General features: G+C 39.0%; 1 protein-coding gene across 4 annotated transcripts in view; it reads left to right on the top strand.

Annotated features, from left to right (window-relative positions):
• The window catches only part of HERC3 (HECT and RLD domain containing E3 ubiquitin protein ligase 3), a 123,515-nt gene that overhangs the window by 56,221 nt on the left and 51,462 nt on the right, over window positions 1–15,832 (top strand). For all 4 annotated transcript variants that reach the window (XM_068975364.1, XM_068975363.1, XM_068975362.1 and 1 more), the window contains 5 exons: window positions 143–202; window positions 6,673–6,784; window positions 7,185–7,374; window positions 9,164–9,327; window positions 9,460–9,573. In XM_068975364.1, coding sequence (XP_068831465.1) covers window positions 143–202; window positions 6,673–6,784; window positions 7,185–7,374; window positions 9,164–9,327; window positions 9,460–9,573 — 640 coding nt within the window. The remainder of the gene's footprint in view (window positions 1–142; window positions 203–6,672; window positions 6,785–7,184; window positions 7,375–9,163; window positions 9,328–9,459; window positions 9,574–15,832) is intronic.

Here is a 15,832-nt window from a genome sequence, read left to right as displayed (position 1 = left end):
GTGTTTTCCAAGGCTTCACCTGCGTAAGAAGAAGCAGCTATTAAGGAAACTCTGGAATAGAGGAGTAATCTATTGCTGATGCTTAAATAACCATTTATTTATACTTATTAAAGACTTCTTTCCCATTTTTCTTTCTGAGCAGTGGTGTTGTTCAGATATTATCTTCTGCAGCCTGTTGGAATGGAAGTTTTCTTGAGAAAAAGTAAGTGACTTAGTCTTAAAATACCCACATGTGATGCAGGTGCTCACTCAGCAAAGGCTGAGAAAGACTTATGTTCTCTTTGATGGTGGTTGGCTTTAACTCAGTGGGTAAGCTTATGATTTGCACAGAAATGGAAGTGCCAAATGATGATGAGTGAGAGGACACCAGGAAGGGCAGTGCTGATTCATGCCTAGTTGGCAGAGAAGCAGATTACCAAAAGAGAGACAGTATCTCAGAAAGGGTTGGTGTAATCAAAAGTAAGATTTTTCAGGCTATTCCAAAATATTGATAATATTTGTTCTTAAATTCTTTTTTTAAAAATATATATATTTTATTGAAGTATAGTTGACTTTGCAATGTTTCAGGTACACAGCAAGGTGATTCAGTTATACAGATACACATATATTATTTTTGGAATTATTTTCCATCATCGGTTATTAAAAGATATTGACTATAGTTCCCTATGGTATACAGTAGACCTTTCTTGCTTGTTGCATATCCATTTTTTAATTAGAAATCTAACATTCTGTTCATACTAAGTCAGACAAGTCAAATCAAAATATCAAAAATTTTTTAGGCAAGAATTCATAAGTTTTCTAAAATATATATTATACATATTTATATGTATATGTATACAAAAGCTCTTCTACTATACTAAATAAGGGCTTGAGAAAGAACATAAAAAAAAAGAGAGGAGATGGAGAAGTTGGAGAACATAAATGAAATGGGAGCATTGATTATGTAATAGAAAAAGTGAAATAAACTAGATAAAAGTAAAAAGATCATCATATAGTCCAGTTGTTTATAAACATGACTGCTCATTAGAAACATCTGGAGCCCTGGAGAAAAAAGCGATACCTGAGGATTTGTAGTTTTCCAAAAAGTTTCAAGCTAATTCTGATACGCCTCTGGATTTTAAAAAGTGATTACAGGGTTTTCTATTAGATCCTAGTTTTGCTGATATAGAATTCTATTATTTTTCTATTGACCAGTCATGATACAGTGGTATTAAGTGAGTGATAGTTACATAGTCACAATAGCAAAAGATGTTAATCGGTTTTCACAATTAGTAGCCAAACAAAAATAAAAGATAATTACAACTGCAAGCCATAATGGGAGCATGAGTAACTTAACAATATAAATAATTACAATTTGAGGGGAGTATCAAGCAGAAGGATGTGGTAGGTGAAAGTGCATACATGCACTTGTTTTCATCCACCCAGCTAGTGTACGTCTTTTAGTTGGTGCTTTTAATCTATTTACATTTAAGGTAATTATTGATATGTATGATCCTATTCCCATTTTCTTAATTATTTTGGATTTATTTTCTGTAGGTCCTTTCCTTCTCTTGTGTTTGCTGCCTAGAGAAATTCCTTTGGCATTTGTTGTAAAGCTGGTTTGCTGATGCTGAATTCTCTTAACTTTTGCTTGTCTGAAAGGTTTTGATTTCTCTATCAAATCTGAAGGAGAGTCTTGTGGGGTAGAGTATTCTTGGTTGAGGTTCTTCCCTTTTATCACTTTAAATATATCATGCCATTCCCTTCTGGCTTGTAGAGTTTCAAATCAGCAGATAGCCTGATGGGAGTTCCCTTGTATGTTATTTGTCGTTTTTCCCTTGTTGCTTTTAATATTTTATCTCTGGTCTTTAATTTTTGTCAGTTTGATTACTATGTGTCTGGGTGTGCTCCTCCCTGGGTTTATCCTCCCTGGGACTCTCTGTGCTTCCTGGACTTGGTGACTATTTCCTTTCCCATGTTTGGGAAGTTTTTAGCTATTATCTCTTCAAATATTTTCTCAGATCCTTTCTCTACTCCTTCTGGGACCCCTATAATGCAAATGTTGGTGTGCTTAATGTTGTTCCAGAGATCTCTTAGGCTGTCTTCATTTCTTTTCGTTCGTCTATATTCTGTTCTGTGGCAATGATTTCTACCATTCTGTCCTCCGGGCCGTTTATTATTCTGCCTCATTATTCTGCAATTGATTCCTTCTAGTGTATTATTCATCTCTCTTTCTTGTTCTTTAGTTCTTGTAGGTCTTTGGTAAACATTTCTTGCATCTTCTCAGTCTTTGCCTCCATTCTTTTCCCGAGATCCTGGATCATATTCACTATTGTTATTCTGAATTCTTTTTCTGGAAGATTGCCTATCTCCACTTCATTTAGTTGTTTTTCTGAGATTTTACTTTGTCCCTTCATCTGGGATATAACTTTCTGCTCTTTCATGGTGATTAACTTTCTGTAACATGGTTTTTGTTTTAGCTGCTGTGAGACTGCTTCTTCTTGCTTCTTCTGTCTGCGCTCTGATGGATGAGGCTAAGAGGCTTGTGTAAGCTTCTTGATGGTAGGGACTTGTGATGGGAAAAACTGGGTCTTGCTCTGGTGGCCAGGACCTAGCTCAGTTCAGTTCAGTTCAGTTCAGTTCAGTCACTCAGTCGTGTCTAACTCTTTGTGACCCCATGAATCGCAGCACGCCAGGCCTCCCTGTCCATCACCATCTCCCGGAGTTCACTCAGACTCACGTCCATCGAGTCCGTGATGCCATCTAGCCATCTTGTCCTCGGTCGTCCCCTTCTCCTCCTGCCCCCAATCCCTCCCAGCATCAGAGTCTTTTCCAATGAGTCAACTCTTCGCATGAGGTGATCAAAGTACTGGAGCTTCAGCTTTAGCATCATTCCTTCCAAAGAAATCCCAGGGCTGATCTCCTTCAGAATGGACTGGTTGGATCTCCTTGCAGTCCAAGGAACTCTCAAGAATCTTCTCCAACACCACAGTTCAAAAGCATCAATTCTTTGGCACTCAGCCTTCTTCACAGTCCAACTCTCACATCCATACATGACCACGGGAAGAACCATAGCCTTGACTAGACGGACCTTAGTTGGCAAAGTAATGTCTCTGCTTTTGAATATGCTATCTAGGTTGGTCATAACTTTCCTTCCAAGGAGTAAGCGTCTTTTAATTTCATTCCTGCAGTCACCATCTGCAGTGATTTTGGAGCCCAAAAAAATAAAGTCTGACACTGTTTCCACTGTTTCCCCATCTATTTCCCATAAAGTGATGGGACCGGATGCCATGATCTTCGTTTTCTGAATGTTGAGCTTTAAGCCAACTTTTTCACTCTCCTCTTTCACTTTCATCAAGAGGCTTTTTAGCTCCTCTTCACTTTCTGCCATAAGGGTAGTGTCATCTGCATATCTGAGGTTATTGATATATCTCCTAGCAATCTTGATTCCAGCTTGTGTTTCTTCCAGTCCAGCATTTCTCATGATGTACTCTGCATAGAAGTTAAATAAGCAGGGTGACAATATATAGCCTTGAGGTACTCCTTTTCCTATTTGGAAGCATTCTGTTGTTTCATGTCCAGTTCTAACTGTTGCTTCCTGACCTGCATACAGAATGTGGTCCACTGGAGAAGGGAATGGCAAGCCACTTCAGTAGTCTTGCCTTGAGAACCCCATGAACAGTATGAAAAGGACCTTGCTCAGTAAAGCTTTAATCCAATTATCTGCTGATGGGTGGGGTTGCACTTCCATCCTTGTAATTTTTTCACCTGTGGCAACTTATCCCCGGGGTCTAAAGGCTGTATGGTAGGGTTAATGGTGGACTCCATGAAGGTTTACACCAAGGGGGACCTTCCAGTGCCCTTGTCCCTGTGGTGAGCCCCTGCTGACCCACGCCTCCACCGGAGGCCCTCCAACACTAGCAGGTAGTTTTGGTTCAGTCTCTGGTGGGGTCACTCCTCCTCTCCTCTGAGTCTTGGAGGGCACGCATTTTGTTTGTGCCCTCCAAGACCAGAGTCTGTTTCCCCCAGTCATCTGGAAGGCCTATAATCAAATCCTACTGGCCCTGAAGGCCATATTCCATGGGGATTCCTAGTCCCTTAGTTGGATTTCCAGGCTGGGAAGCCTAACCTGGAGTTCACAGCCTTCACAATCGTGTGAGACTTTCTTTTTTATTGTTGTTCTCCAGTCTGTGGGTCACCACCTGGCAGGTATGAGATTTGATTTTATTATGATTGCATCCCCACCTACCATCTTGCTGTGGCAGCTTCTTTGTCTTTGGACATGGGGTATCTTTTTTTGGTGGGTTCCAGTGTCCTCCTGTTAAAATGGTTGTTCAACAGCTAGTTGAAATTTTGGTGATCTCGCAGGAGGAGATGAGCACACGTCCTTCTACTCTGCCATCTTGAACTGGAAGCGGACAATTCTGTTCTTAAATTCTTATTTCTTTAAATAATCTCTCTGTTTCTTTGACTCCTTTCCCATTGTTGGAATTTAGGGAAAGTTTCAAGAAGGTTCCAGGGCCAGCCCAGCCCACCAGAAAATTGCATTTGGCCTAAACTCCCAGGTTGTAAATAGTGTTTCCTTGCTAGGCCTTATCCTGTCCGCAGATATTGTGGCCACAGAAGGGTCTCGTCATGGGTTTTGATCTTTGGTGATCCAAGAAGTCCCAACCTTCTCACCATCCTTTTTCTGTCCATGGCAAGGCTAATGAAATCCCATGAAGACTTAGATTTCAGTTCTGTATGTCAGTTGCACCCCCTACCCCACCCCCAATTCTGTTCCTAACTGGGTTGTAAGAGGTTGCTTCAGGAACTGTTCAGTTACAATTAAAGATTGCAAAGTCATTTGTATCATTAGGGCAACTGAAATGAGCTCATCCAACTAATTTCAGAATCAATACTTAGCCTTTTCCTCCAGGGAAAAAATTTTGTGTTGATGTTGGTCTTTTAGAACACTGATTCTCAACCAGGCTGATTTGTTTCCCAGGGGACATTCAGCATTGTCTCGTGACATGTTTTGGTTGTTACTGTGGTGGTGAGTATACTACTGGAATCTAGTGGGCAAAGGCCACGGGCGCTGCTAAGCATCTTACAATCCCACCCACCCAACAAAGAATTATCTGACAACCACAAAAGTCAGTGATCCCAAGGTTGAGAAACCTTATTCTAGAAGGACAATTTTTACGAAAGTTGGGAATGGCTCTCGTTAGATTTGTTAGATTATCCAGCCTTAATTTGTTAGTTGCTCAGTGGTATCAGGTCTGACTCTTTGTGACTGTATGGCCTGTGGCCCACCAGGCTCCTCTGTCCATGAGATTTTCCAGGCAAGAGTACTGGAGTGGGTTGCCATTTCCTTCTCCAGGGGATCTTCCCCATCCAGAGATCGAACCCACATCTCCTGTGTCTCCTGAATTGGCGGGCAGATTCTTTACCACTGAGCCACCTGGGAATTCCCAAAGACCAGTTTAACAAAGCATAAATACATGTAGAGAAAGTCTTTTTATTTTTCTTAGCAGTATAGCAGAAGGTACTTCTAAGCATATGGAAGGCTGCATATGGGATAGCAGAAACAATTTCTATGTTTTGGCAAATTTATTTTTAGAACAACAGTGCAAAAGATTCAACAAACAGAGAAAGCCCAAGTAACTCCTCTTGATTGACCAGTTAGGTTCCAATGCATATAATTATATAATTAAACTTTTTTCACATTAGGAACTCTGCTTATGTTTTTATAAAATGTAATATTGCCATCAGATGACTGTAAAACTATCTGAATATGTTTGTTACACATAAGCAGAAGTCTGTTTTGCAAATAGTTCTTTTGTAATTAGTAGATGTGGTATGTTTAAGAGTGGAAATTTAAGAGACATTCTTTAAGTCTATAAAAGGCTGAAAGTTTATTTAAAACAGAAAAATGATTAGTTGTTAGGAAGTTAAAAACAGTTGTTCAGCCGTGTTTGACTTTTTGCGACCCCATGGCTTGCAGCAAGCCAGGCTGCCCTGTCCTTCACCATCTCCCAGAACTTGCTCAAACTCAAGTCCATTGAATTGGTGATGCCATCCAACCATCTTGTCCTCTGTCGTCCCCTTCTCCTCCCTCCATCAATCTTTCCCAGTATCAGGGTCTTTCCCAATGAGTTGGCTGTTCTCATCAGGTGGCCAAAGTATTGGAGCTTCAGCATCAGTCCAAGGAATATTCAGGATAAAATTAGTCCTGGATTGAATGTAATTGTATCCCTTATGTTAACTGAGTAATACACTAACTTTGCATTTATTATAAATCCGATATTAAAAAACTTGCTTTAAACTTGGTATTTGTTGATGAGTGGGCCACATTGCACAAGGGATTTTGTTGTACCTAGGCACAGCATCTGCCTTTGGTTCAAAGTACCACAATGACAGAAAGAGGCAAAAATACAAGAGTTAATCAGAAAAATAATATTCTGCCTATAAGTTTCAAGAGAGTCTCACTTTAATGACTTAAATTGTAAGATCATCTTGAAAAAGGGATTCAGAGAGATTTATTCTGTTGGGTTTCCCCAAAGTTCATGTTTTCATGCATCTTGTCTGCCAGGTGAAATTTAAGTTGGATCAGTATGTGCAAACTATATGTTGACCTTTTCCTAATTCATCCCTATCAGAGTGTTTGCTTTGTTTTTCTTTTATTACATGTTTTATTTTCTTTTTGTTTAGAATTGATGAGCATTTTAAAACAAGTCCCAAAATCCCTGGAATTGATCTGAACTCAACGAGAGTGTTATTTGAAAAGTTGATGAACTCTCAGCACTCCATGATTCTAGAACAGGTATTTTTTTTTTACTTATATAAAGTACATGCTTAAAATGCATTTTTGCATTGAAATAAGTCAACTTTCAAGAGGAAAAAAAAGTAAGATGAAAAGGCAAAAGTCTTGAATAAATGTTAACTGTGTAAAATACATTAGGGATTTGTCTTAACTTTAACTTTTCTATTTAGTTTAAATTTTTCTAAGGAAATCCCCGCCCCCTAGAGTATAAGGTTGGCAAGGGCAGGGACCTTTGGCTTTTCTTTTCACTGATGTATCCTGATTGCCCAGACTGGCGCCTGGCTCGTAGATGGCCCTGAGTGCATACTGAATGAATAAGAGTTGAGTCTCTCAAATAATTTATGAGTTTAGAGATCAGGTAACTAGATTGAATTTCTCATTACTCTTTTCTCTCATACAGATCTTAAATAGCTTTGAAAGTTGCCTGATTCCTCAGTTATCGAGTTCACCACCAGATGTTGAAGCAATGAGAATCTACTTAATACTCCCAGAGTTTCCCCTGCTCCAGGATTCCAAGTATTACATAACGTTGACTATCCCCCTGGCTATGGCCATTCTGCGGCTGGATACAAACCCCAGCAAAGTCTTAGGTGAATTTGCTGCACAGCACTGGAAGTTTCTGCTTTATAGTTTATTGGTGTGATCATTGGCTCCTGTTGGATTGAGATCCAAGATTTGTTATCATTTAATATGCTTAACACTTAAACTTTTCTTTCTTTGCTGTTAATTTCTAATTTCAAGCCATATTTTCAGTTTAAACAAATTGAGCCATTATTTTGGTTGTTTGAAACAGTTTACGCCAGACTTATCTTGATTTTTAAATATTCACAAAGTTAGATTATTTGACTTAATTTTTTTTTCCTCCTGTGCTTGCTGGTGGTTAATAGTGTCTCAACTATTAGTGTCCATCTGTTGTTCTTTCTCTTATAATTAATTTAGGGGGTGGGAGTGAAATGAACATTGTGGTGTGATACACAGGTCTCCAGAAAAGGAGAGGAAGAAAATGACCTAGTGGAGACTTACCAAATGTTTGTTTTGTTTTTCTTTTTTAGGACAGTTGAGTCCACACTGATTTTTGCAGGCTACGGACACTTTGCTGAGATAAGAACCTTCCGTTCCTCAGTGAATTGGAGAGTGTCTCTCATGGGAGTAGCGCCTGAGATGTTTTTATTAATCAAATGCAGAAAATCTGTCACCTGGCTTTTTCTTTTCATTTATTTTTTTTTCCTGGTAATTTTTTTTAGGTGTTCACTACAGCTCAGTAACTTCTGTGTTCCGTATGGACTAGGCCGTTACTTGAGTGTGGTCTCCCCGCGAGTAGAGACCTGTATTGCTCAGGATGGAATACTGTCTTTTCCGTATTGCTCCCATCTTTGTAGAAGATATAAACACAGAAATAATCATGAATATGTTAGTCCTTAATTGTTTTTTAAGCTCACGAGCTCTTTGGGGTATCTTTTCTCAGGTATTCTAGTAGACTGTGAGATAGAGATGGCAATCTCTGAAGGAATATTACCTCACTTTTAAGTTTTTTTAAAAATTATTTTATTATTTATTATTTTAATTTTCTCAGAGAGAATAGCACAAAAAGATCAGAGTAGTTCAGTTTTACACTTAATTTGTTTTTAAATTCTAATCATAGAAATTGAAAAGAATACTTCAAAGAAGAGAGAACACTGCAAGTAACCATCACACAAATTCACAATGATCAATATTTTGCCCTTTTAGTTTTCTCCATTCTCCCTACCACTACCTTGTAATCTTTTCTGGAATACACTTGAAAAATCTTGGACATTCTATTACTTCATCCTAGAAGTATGTCAGTGTGACTTGAGTTTGTTTCTGACAAAGTAAAACCAGTGGTATAGTCTTCTTGTCTGGTCATGAGAAAGTATTGTTTGTTAAGAAACAGAAATATGTAGTTTTTCAACTAATGATGCCTCTTGAAAGGAAGGACTGGTTGCCATATCGGTGCTGCATCTGGGGTGTGTGGTCCTCGGCATCCCTGGTACAGGACTTAGGTGGTGGCTGAGAAGGGGGCTGAAAGGACTAGGATGTGTGGATGCTCCTGCCTAAAGTATATGCCTGAGCGTCTTGACCACATATGTCCTCGAGACTGAAATTTTAGATTAGCCTTCTGATTGAGTCTTTGAGGGAAACAGTCACATGAAGCTTTATAAAAAAGCTCCAAGGTTCTCCTGCAGCCACCACTCTCTCCAGAAATGCTTTAATGGATTCTTTTTAAAGTCAGTTTTGGGAAACTATGTTTTAGACTAATGCTTATCTTCTAGCTGGAGCAGATTTTAGTTAGTAGACAGAAGACATAAATACTTGATCAAGATCACATGTTGAAATATATCTTTTTTTTCTTTTCTAAAGATAACTGGTGGTCTCAGGTATGCCCGAAATACTTCACAAAACTGGTAAACCTCTATAAAGGTGCAGTTGTTTATCTGCTGAGAGGAAGAAAGACATTCTTAATCCCTGTACTGTTTAACAATTATATTACAGCAGCTCTCAAGCTCTTGGAGAAGTTATACAAGGTAAGCATAGAGAAGACCCAGAGGGGAGAGGGGTGGAGAGAGAGTAGGATAAAATGATCAACCCACATGTTCAGTGGAAAGCCATTTTCCAGGCATCTGGGTCTTAACTGTCCTCGTTTCGTTCTTCATCAGGTAAATCTTAAAGTGAAACATGTGGAATATGATGCATTTTACATTCCTGAGATTTCCAGTCTCGTGGACATTCAGGAAGACTACCTCATGTGGTTCTTGCATCAAGCAGGAATGGTAAGAATTCACGTGAAGCATATCTTAAAGCTTTACTCTTTTCTCAGAGCACAAGGACAAGAAAAAAACTTCTGAGTTCTATAATTTGTCCTTGACTTTGATGTTAGTGTCACACCTGTGCTTTATTGACTGGCTTTTGCATTCTTAAAACACTGAAGTACTTTGAGCAATCATAAGTACTCATAAGCAGTCACAAATGGGTAGTCACCCGAATGACATAATTTTAATTAGTTGCCAACATTAAAAAAATCAAGGTATCTGAAGTAGTCAAACTCATAGAAACATAAAGCAGAAAAGTGGTTGCCAGGGTCTGGTGAGGAGAAATTGGAGAGTTTTCTGAATGGGTTTAGACTTTTTTAAGAAATTAAGTATAGTTGATTTACAATATTATGTTAGTTTCAGGTACACAGCAAAGTGATTCGTCTTTCTATATCTATAACTTTATGTTCCTTTTCAGATTCTTTTCCCTTATAGAATATTACAAAATATTGAGTATAGTTCCATGTGCTATTACAGTAGGTCCTTGTTGTCTGTTTTGTATATAGTGGTGTGTACATGTTAATCTCAAACTCCTAATTTATCTTTCCCCTACCATGGCCCTTTGGTAACCATGAATTTGTTTTCTAAGTCTGTGAGTGTGAGTTATAAATATGTTCATTTGTATCAGTTTTTAGATTCCACATGTAAGTGAAATCACTTGATATTTGTCTTTTTCTGTGTGGCTTACTTAGTATAATAATCTCTAGGACTTTCAGTTTTGCAGGATGAAAAAATTCTGGAGATTCATTGCACAATAATGGAAATGTATTTGAGACTAATGAATCTAACACGGTAAAGATGGTAAACTTTGTGTCTTTTACCACAATTTAAAAAGTCAAGGAACATAAAATGAATTTCTGGCCTTTCTTGAGACCTGGAAGACCTGGCAACATGACCTGTCTCCCAGATGGTGCCAGCTGGCTGGAGTTCAATAGGGGCTCTTTAGATGTGGCTTATACATGCCAGAGTCCCCACTGCAGTTTGATTTTGACATTGAGGAAAGGATCATTTGCTGTTATCTTCGTCTAACAGCTAGTCAGCTTGAGTCATGTCAGCTGCCTGAACCCTACAGGATGCCTGGTTTGGGATTATGTGTGTGAAAATGTCACATATCCCTGACCTAGTTCTCGCTTACATTACAACTGTGGGTTTGCCTGCCACCCTTCAGTTGGCTCTACAGTTTGTTTGTAGACTGGCTTGGGATATATGCAAGGCTTTTTAGGATCACCCATCTGTGGATTATGTATAAATTTGAGTGATGTCAGAAAACAGAGTGATAATATGGTTATTTAGTGAAGCTGTGCAGAGCAGACACGTTTGAGATGAGTCCTTGCCAATTTAACAGTTTCATCACTGACATTTAGGCAGTATTTTCCTATACACTGCAGGGATTTTGGAGGTCAGTTGTTGTTGTTTAGTCACTAAGTTGTGTCCAGCTCTTTTTTTGACCCCGTGGACTGTAGCCTACCAGGCTCTTCTGTTCATGGGATTTCCCAGGCAAAAATACTGGAGTGGGTTGCATTTCCTTCTCAGGGGGATCTTCCCTAACCCAGGGATTGAACCCAAGACTCCTGCATTGGCAGGTGGATTCTTAACCACTGAACTACCAGGGAAGTCCTTTAGAGGTCAGTAGTGGTTTCTAAAAGCAAGTCATTTAAATAGGTTTCTTTAAGGAAGATTTTTTTCTTTGTCAAATACCAGATGATCAATGCTGGAGACTATAGAGTGTTTTAATAAGGGTTTTGATTACCTTAAAAAGCCAAAATACTTTTCAAAAAAGTGGATAAATCTTCTAAATGGGTTTACGTAGGCATGGAAGCTAGCAATGAACTCTGTTTTCATCTGCTAATATAGACGTTGTAAGAAGACAAACTTCTCTGTTTTATGAATTCATGAATAAATATTCATTGACTCATAAAATGTTAAGAGCTGCAGTAAGTCTTATGAATTATTTAGCCAGCTGCTTTGTTTCTAGGTGAGAAATTGGAGTCTCAGAGAAGCTAAACAATTTTTCCACCAACTCAGTTAGCTTAAAAGCCAATTGTTCTGACTTCTAATCTACTCTTTCTGTGACTTCCTACTGAATTCTAATGGACTCTAATTTACTTTGACCCTACAAAAGAAGTTGTTGGTGTTAAAAATATAGGTTATCATGACTGTGGTCTCTGAATGGAGTACTTAAGTGAGCAACTTCTATAACTTTTTTTATTGTTCCATTCTCTTAATATTTGATAAACAAATATAAGCCTTAAATACCAGCTGCTCATCTCCTCTTCAATAATTAAGGTTATTAAAGAAAGATACAAAATTGGGTAAAATAACTTGACCTTTTGTGATTTCTGTGGAATTTTTTCTGTTACATAATACTATTAGAAATTAAAGTTTAAATTTCTTGATACCTTGGATTTTAACCTAAAATGCTAAAGCTTTTTCATGTATTTGTTTTTTAAATTTTTTGAGGTATAATTGACATGTCACATTTTATTATTTCAAGTGTATACCATAATGACTTGATATTTACACACACTGAAATGATCACTGTGAGCTGCCTCACCACACATAGTTGCAAATTTTTTTCTTAGATAACTTTTAAGAATTACTCTCTTAGCAACTTTAGCATCTAAAATATGCAGTACTGTTCTACCATCTGTAGTCACCATGCTGTACATTGTATTACTGTGACTTGTTTTATGACTAAAAGTCTGTACCTTTGACCCTCTTCACCCATTTTGCCCACCCTCCATCTCTTCTTCCCTCTGGCAGTCTCCTAACCTGTCTCTTATCTGTGAGTTTGCTGTGGTTTTGCTTGTTTAGATTCCAAGCAAATCTTGGAATATATTCACTTCCAAATATGAGTGAAATTGTATTGAGCTTCTCTTCATCTGACTCACTTCAAGGTCCATCCAAGTTGTTGGAAATGGCAATATTCCATTCTTTTTGTCTGAGTATTACTGTTCGTTCACTCAGTAAAGCCAGTTTCTGACACCAGGTTGTAGGAAGGAAAATACAGCATTTATTGCAGAGTGCCAAGCAAGGAGCCCAGGGCAGCTAGTGTTCAGAACACCTGAACTCCCCAGTGGGCTTCAGGAAAGCGTTTGAATGGCCACAGGAGGGATGGGGGTTGCAGGGTATGTAATCAGCCCATGCACAAATCTCACTGATGGTGAGGTAAGAGGGCAGTGTCGTTGTCAATCCTTGGACTCCAGTACGTCTGGGGCTGTGTGCTCATGGTCGTCAGGTAGTAATTTCTTGCATTTGGTGGGGATTTTAGTATCTGCTGCACAGCTCAGGAAATGTGCTCCAGGTACCGTTATCTAGGTCCTTCAGAAAGGAGCTAAAACAGAGGATGGTGGGAGTGGTCTGTTCGAGAAAGGCCCCATAACGTCATGCTTGGTTACATGAGTAATATTGCACTGTGTGTGCCTTATCTTCTTTCTCCATCCACATATCTATGGATGTTTAGGTTGTTTCCATATCTTGGCTAATGTAATAAGGTTGCTCTGAATGTGGGGGTACATATATCTTTTTGAATTAGTGTTTTTTGTATTCTTTGGATAAATATCCAGAAGTAGAACAGCTGGATCATATGGTAATTCTATTTTTAATTTTTTGAGGATCCTTCATACAATTTTCCATAGTGGCTATACCAGTTTAAATTCCTGCCAGCAATGCATGAGGAGTCTCATTTCTGTATATCCTTGCCCCAAATAGTATTTTTTGTTCATAGCAATTTGGACAGATGTGAGGTGATATCTCAGTATGGTTTTGATTTGCATTTTCCTGATGATTAATGAAGTTGAGCATCTTTGCATGTGCCTATTAACTATCTGTGTGTTGACTTTGGAAAAATGTTAAGGTTCTCTGCCCATTGTTTAATTTTTTTTTTATATTGAGTTGTATGAATTCTTTGTGTATTTTGTTAACACCTTATCAGACATATTGTTTGCCAATACCTCTCCCATTCTGTAGGCTGCCTTTTCATATTGTTGATGGTTTCCTTTGCTGTACAGAAAACTTTTTAGTTTGATCTAATTCCCTTATTTATTTTTGCTTTTTTTGTCTTTGATTTTTGAAGTCAGATCCAAAACATCACTGCCAAGACTGATACCAAGTTGCTTACTACCTATGTTTTCATCTATGCGTTTATGATTTCATATCTTACATTCTAGACTTTGATCCATTTTCAGCTAATTTTTATGTATAGTAAGTAAGATGATGATCATTTTGTTCATTTGTACATGCCTGTCCAGTTTTCTCAACACCATTTATTGAAGAGAATGTCCTTTTCCCATTGTGTGATCTTGCCTCCTTTTGATTGACCATATATTCATAGGCTTATTTATGGGCTTAAACACTTTTAAATGATAGTAATGCACAATAAGTGGATTTTTCCCAGCCTTATTGAGGTATAATTAACAAACAAAATTGTAAATATTTGAAGTGTACAATGTGATGATTTGATGCACATATACATTGTGAAATGATTACAAAGATCAAGTTGATTATCACATCCATTACCTCACAGAGTTAACTTGTTTCCTGTGTGTCTTAAGAATGCTTAAGAGGTATTCTCATCAGGTTTCCAGTGTATCATACTGTGTGACTGTAGTCACTCTGCTGTACTTTAGTTCCTTAGAACTTACTTGTAACTGAAGCGATTGTACCCTTTGACCTACATTTCCCCATCTCCTCCTCCACCCACCTCTCTCCACCCATCGTCTAGCAACCATCATTCTTATTCTATTTCTATGAGATTGGGTTTTTTTTTTAAGATACCACATATAAATGACACCGTACGGTATTTATCTTTCTCTGTCTGGCTTATTTCAGTTAGCATAATGTCCTTTAGTTTCACCCATATTTTTGTAAATGGCAGGATTACTTCTTTTTTTGTGACTGAATAATATTTTACCGTGTGTGTATCTCACACTACGTGAGTTTTACGTGTTAAATTTTTTAGCTTGGTGTAGTAGCCAAGGCTGTGTAGTTTACAGTTCAGAGCACGTGCTTTACTGTAGTCAGAAAGAACTGGTTTCAGTCTTGGCTCAGGCCTACTACCTATGTGACCTTACACAAGTTCCATAATTTCTGTAAGCCTAGCATCCTCATTTAGAAATGTGAATTCTAGCAGTATTATGAGAATTAAATGGGAAAAAGCATGGAAAGGCCTTACTTTGCCAAGTACTTAATAAGTGCTGAAGTGAAGTGTTAGTCGCTCAGTTGTGTCAGCCCTGTGCAACCCCATAGACGGTAGCCTGCCAGGCTCCTTTGTCCATGGGAATTCTCCAGGCAAGAATACTGGAGTGGGTTGCCATGCCCTTCTCCAGGGGATCTTCCCAACTCAGGGATTGAACCTAGGTCTCCTGAATTGCAGGCAGATTCTTTACCAGCTGAACTACCAGGGAAGCCTGGTCATAAGCCTTAGTAGCTGTTTTTCAGTCTTGGGGACCTAATGTATTTCACATGCCTGCTAGTCACTGGGAATGGCGACACCTATGGGATATGGTGGCTGCCTCTGTGATATGCTTGCTGCTGCTACTGCTGCTAAGTCACGTCAGTCATGTCTGACTCTGTGCGACCCCTTAGATGGCACCCAACAGGCTCCTCCGTCCCTGGGATTCTCCTAGTGAAAAAGGAATTATAAAGGGACACAACACGTGTGTGCAAAGAGCTGTGGTGTACCAAAGAAACATTCTAAAGTGACTGACTTGTTTATTTTAAAGAAGAGAGGGTAGTGGCTTATTTATTTCAACTAATAAACTGCCATCATCTACACTTGGAAACCAGATAAACAGAGCACAGAATGAGTGATGCCGTGGGCTCCCGTGGGGCAGCACAAGTGAGAAAGTCAGTGATACAAAGGAAATGCTTCAAAAATAAGGACTAGAGTCTTCGACACATTGGCTGTATGTGTTGTCCGGGGCTGTGTTTCGGTCCCTGGTGCCAGGATGGTGCACAGCTGTATTTGCCTGCACGCCAGTGGCACTGGGGGCCAGGCGCGCCCGCTGAGGGTTCAGGAGCGCCTGGTGGCAGGCGGGCCCTGAGGCAGAGGCTCCCGTGCTCCCTTCCTGCACTATAGGCGCTCGTGCGGTGACTCTTGTCCCCAGTCACAGCCACAGTTGGGAAAGACTGGCTTGAAAGATAAAAAGATATTCCCAGTTCCCCAGCTCTCCAGTTCTGTATCGTGTATTTATTCATTGCTCCTGTTTCATATCCTTAG

Source organism: Capricornis sumatraensis, chromosome 7 (genome assembly GCF_032405125.1).
Source record: "Capricornis sumatraensis isolate serow.1 chromosome 7, serow.2, whole genome shotgun sequence".
In the NCBI taxonomy this organism is placed as follows: domain Eukaryota; kingdom Metazoa; phylum Chordata; class Mammalia; order Artiodactyla; family Bovidae; genus Capricornis; species Capricornis sumatraensis.
Note: the sequence above shows the minus strand (reverse complement) of the source record. Positions and strands in the feature narration are given on the sequence as shown.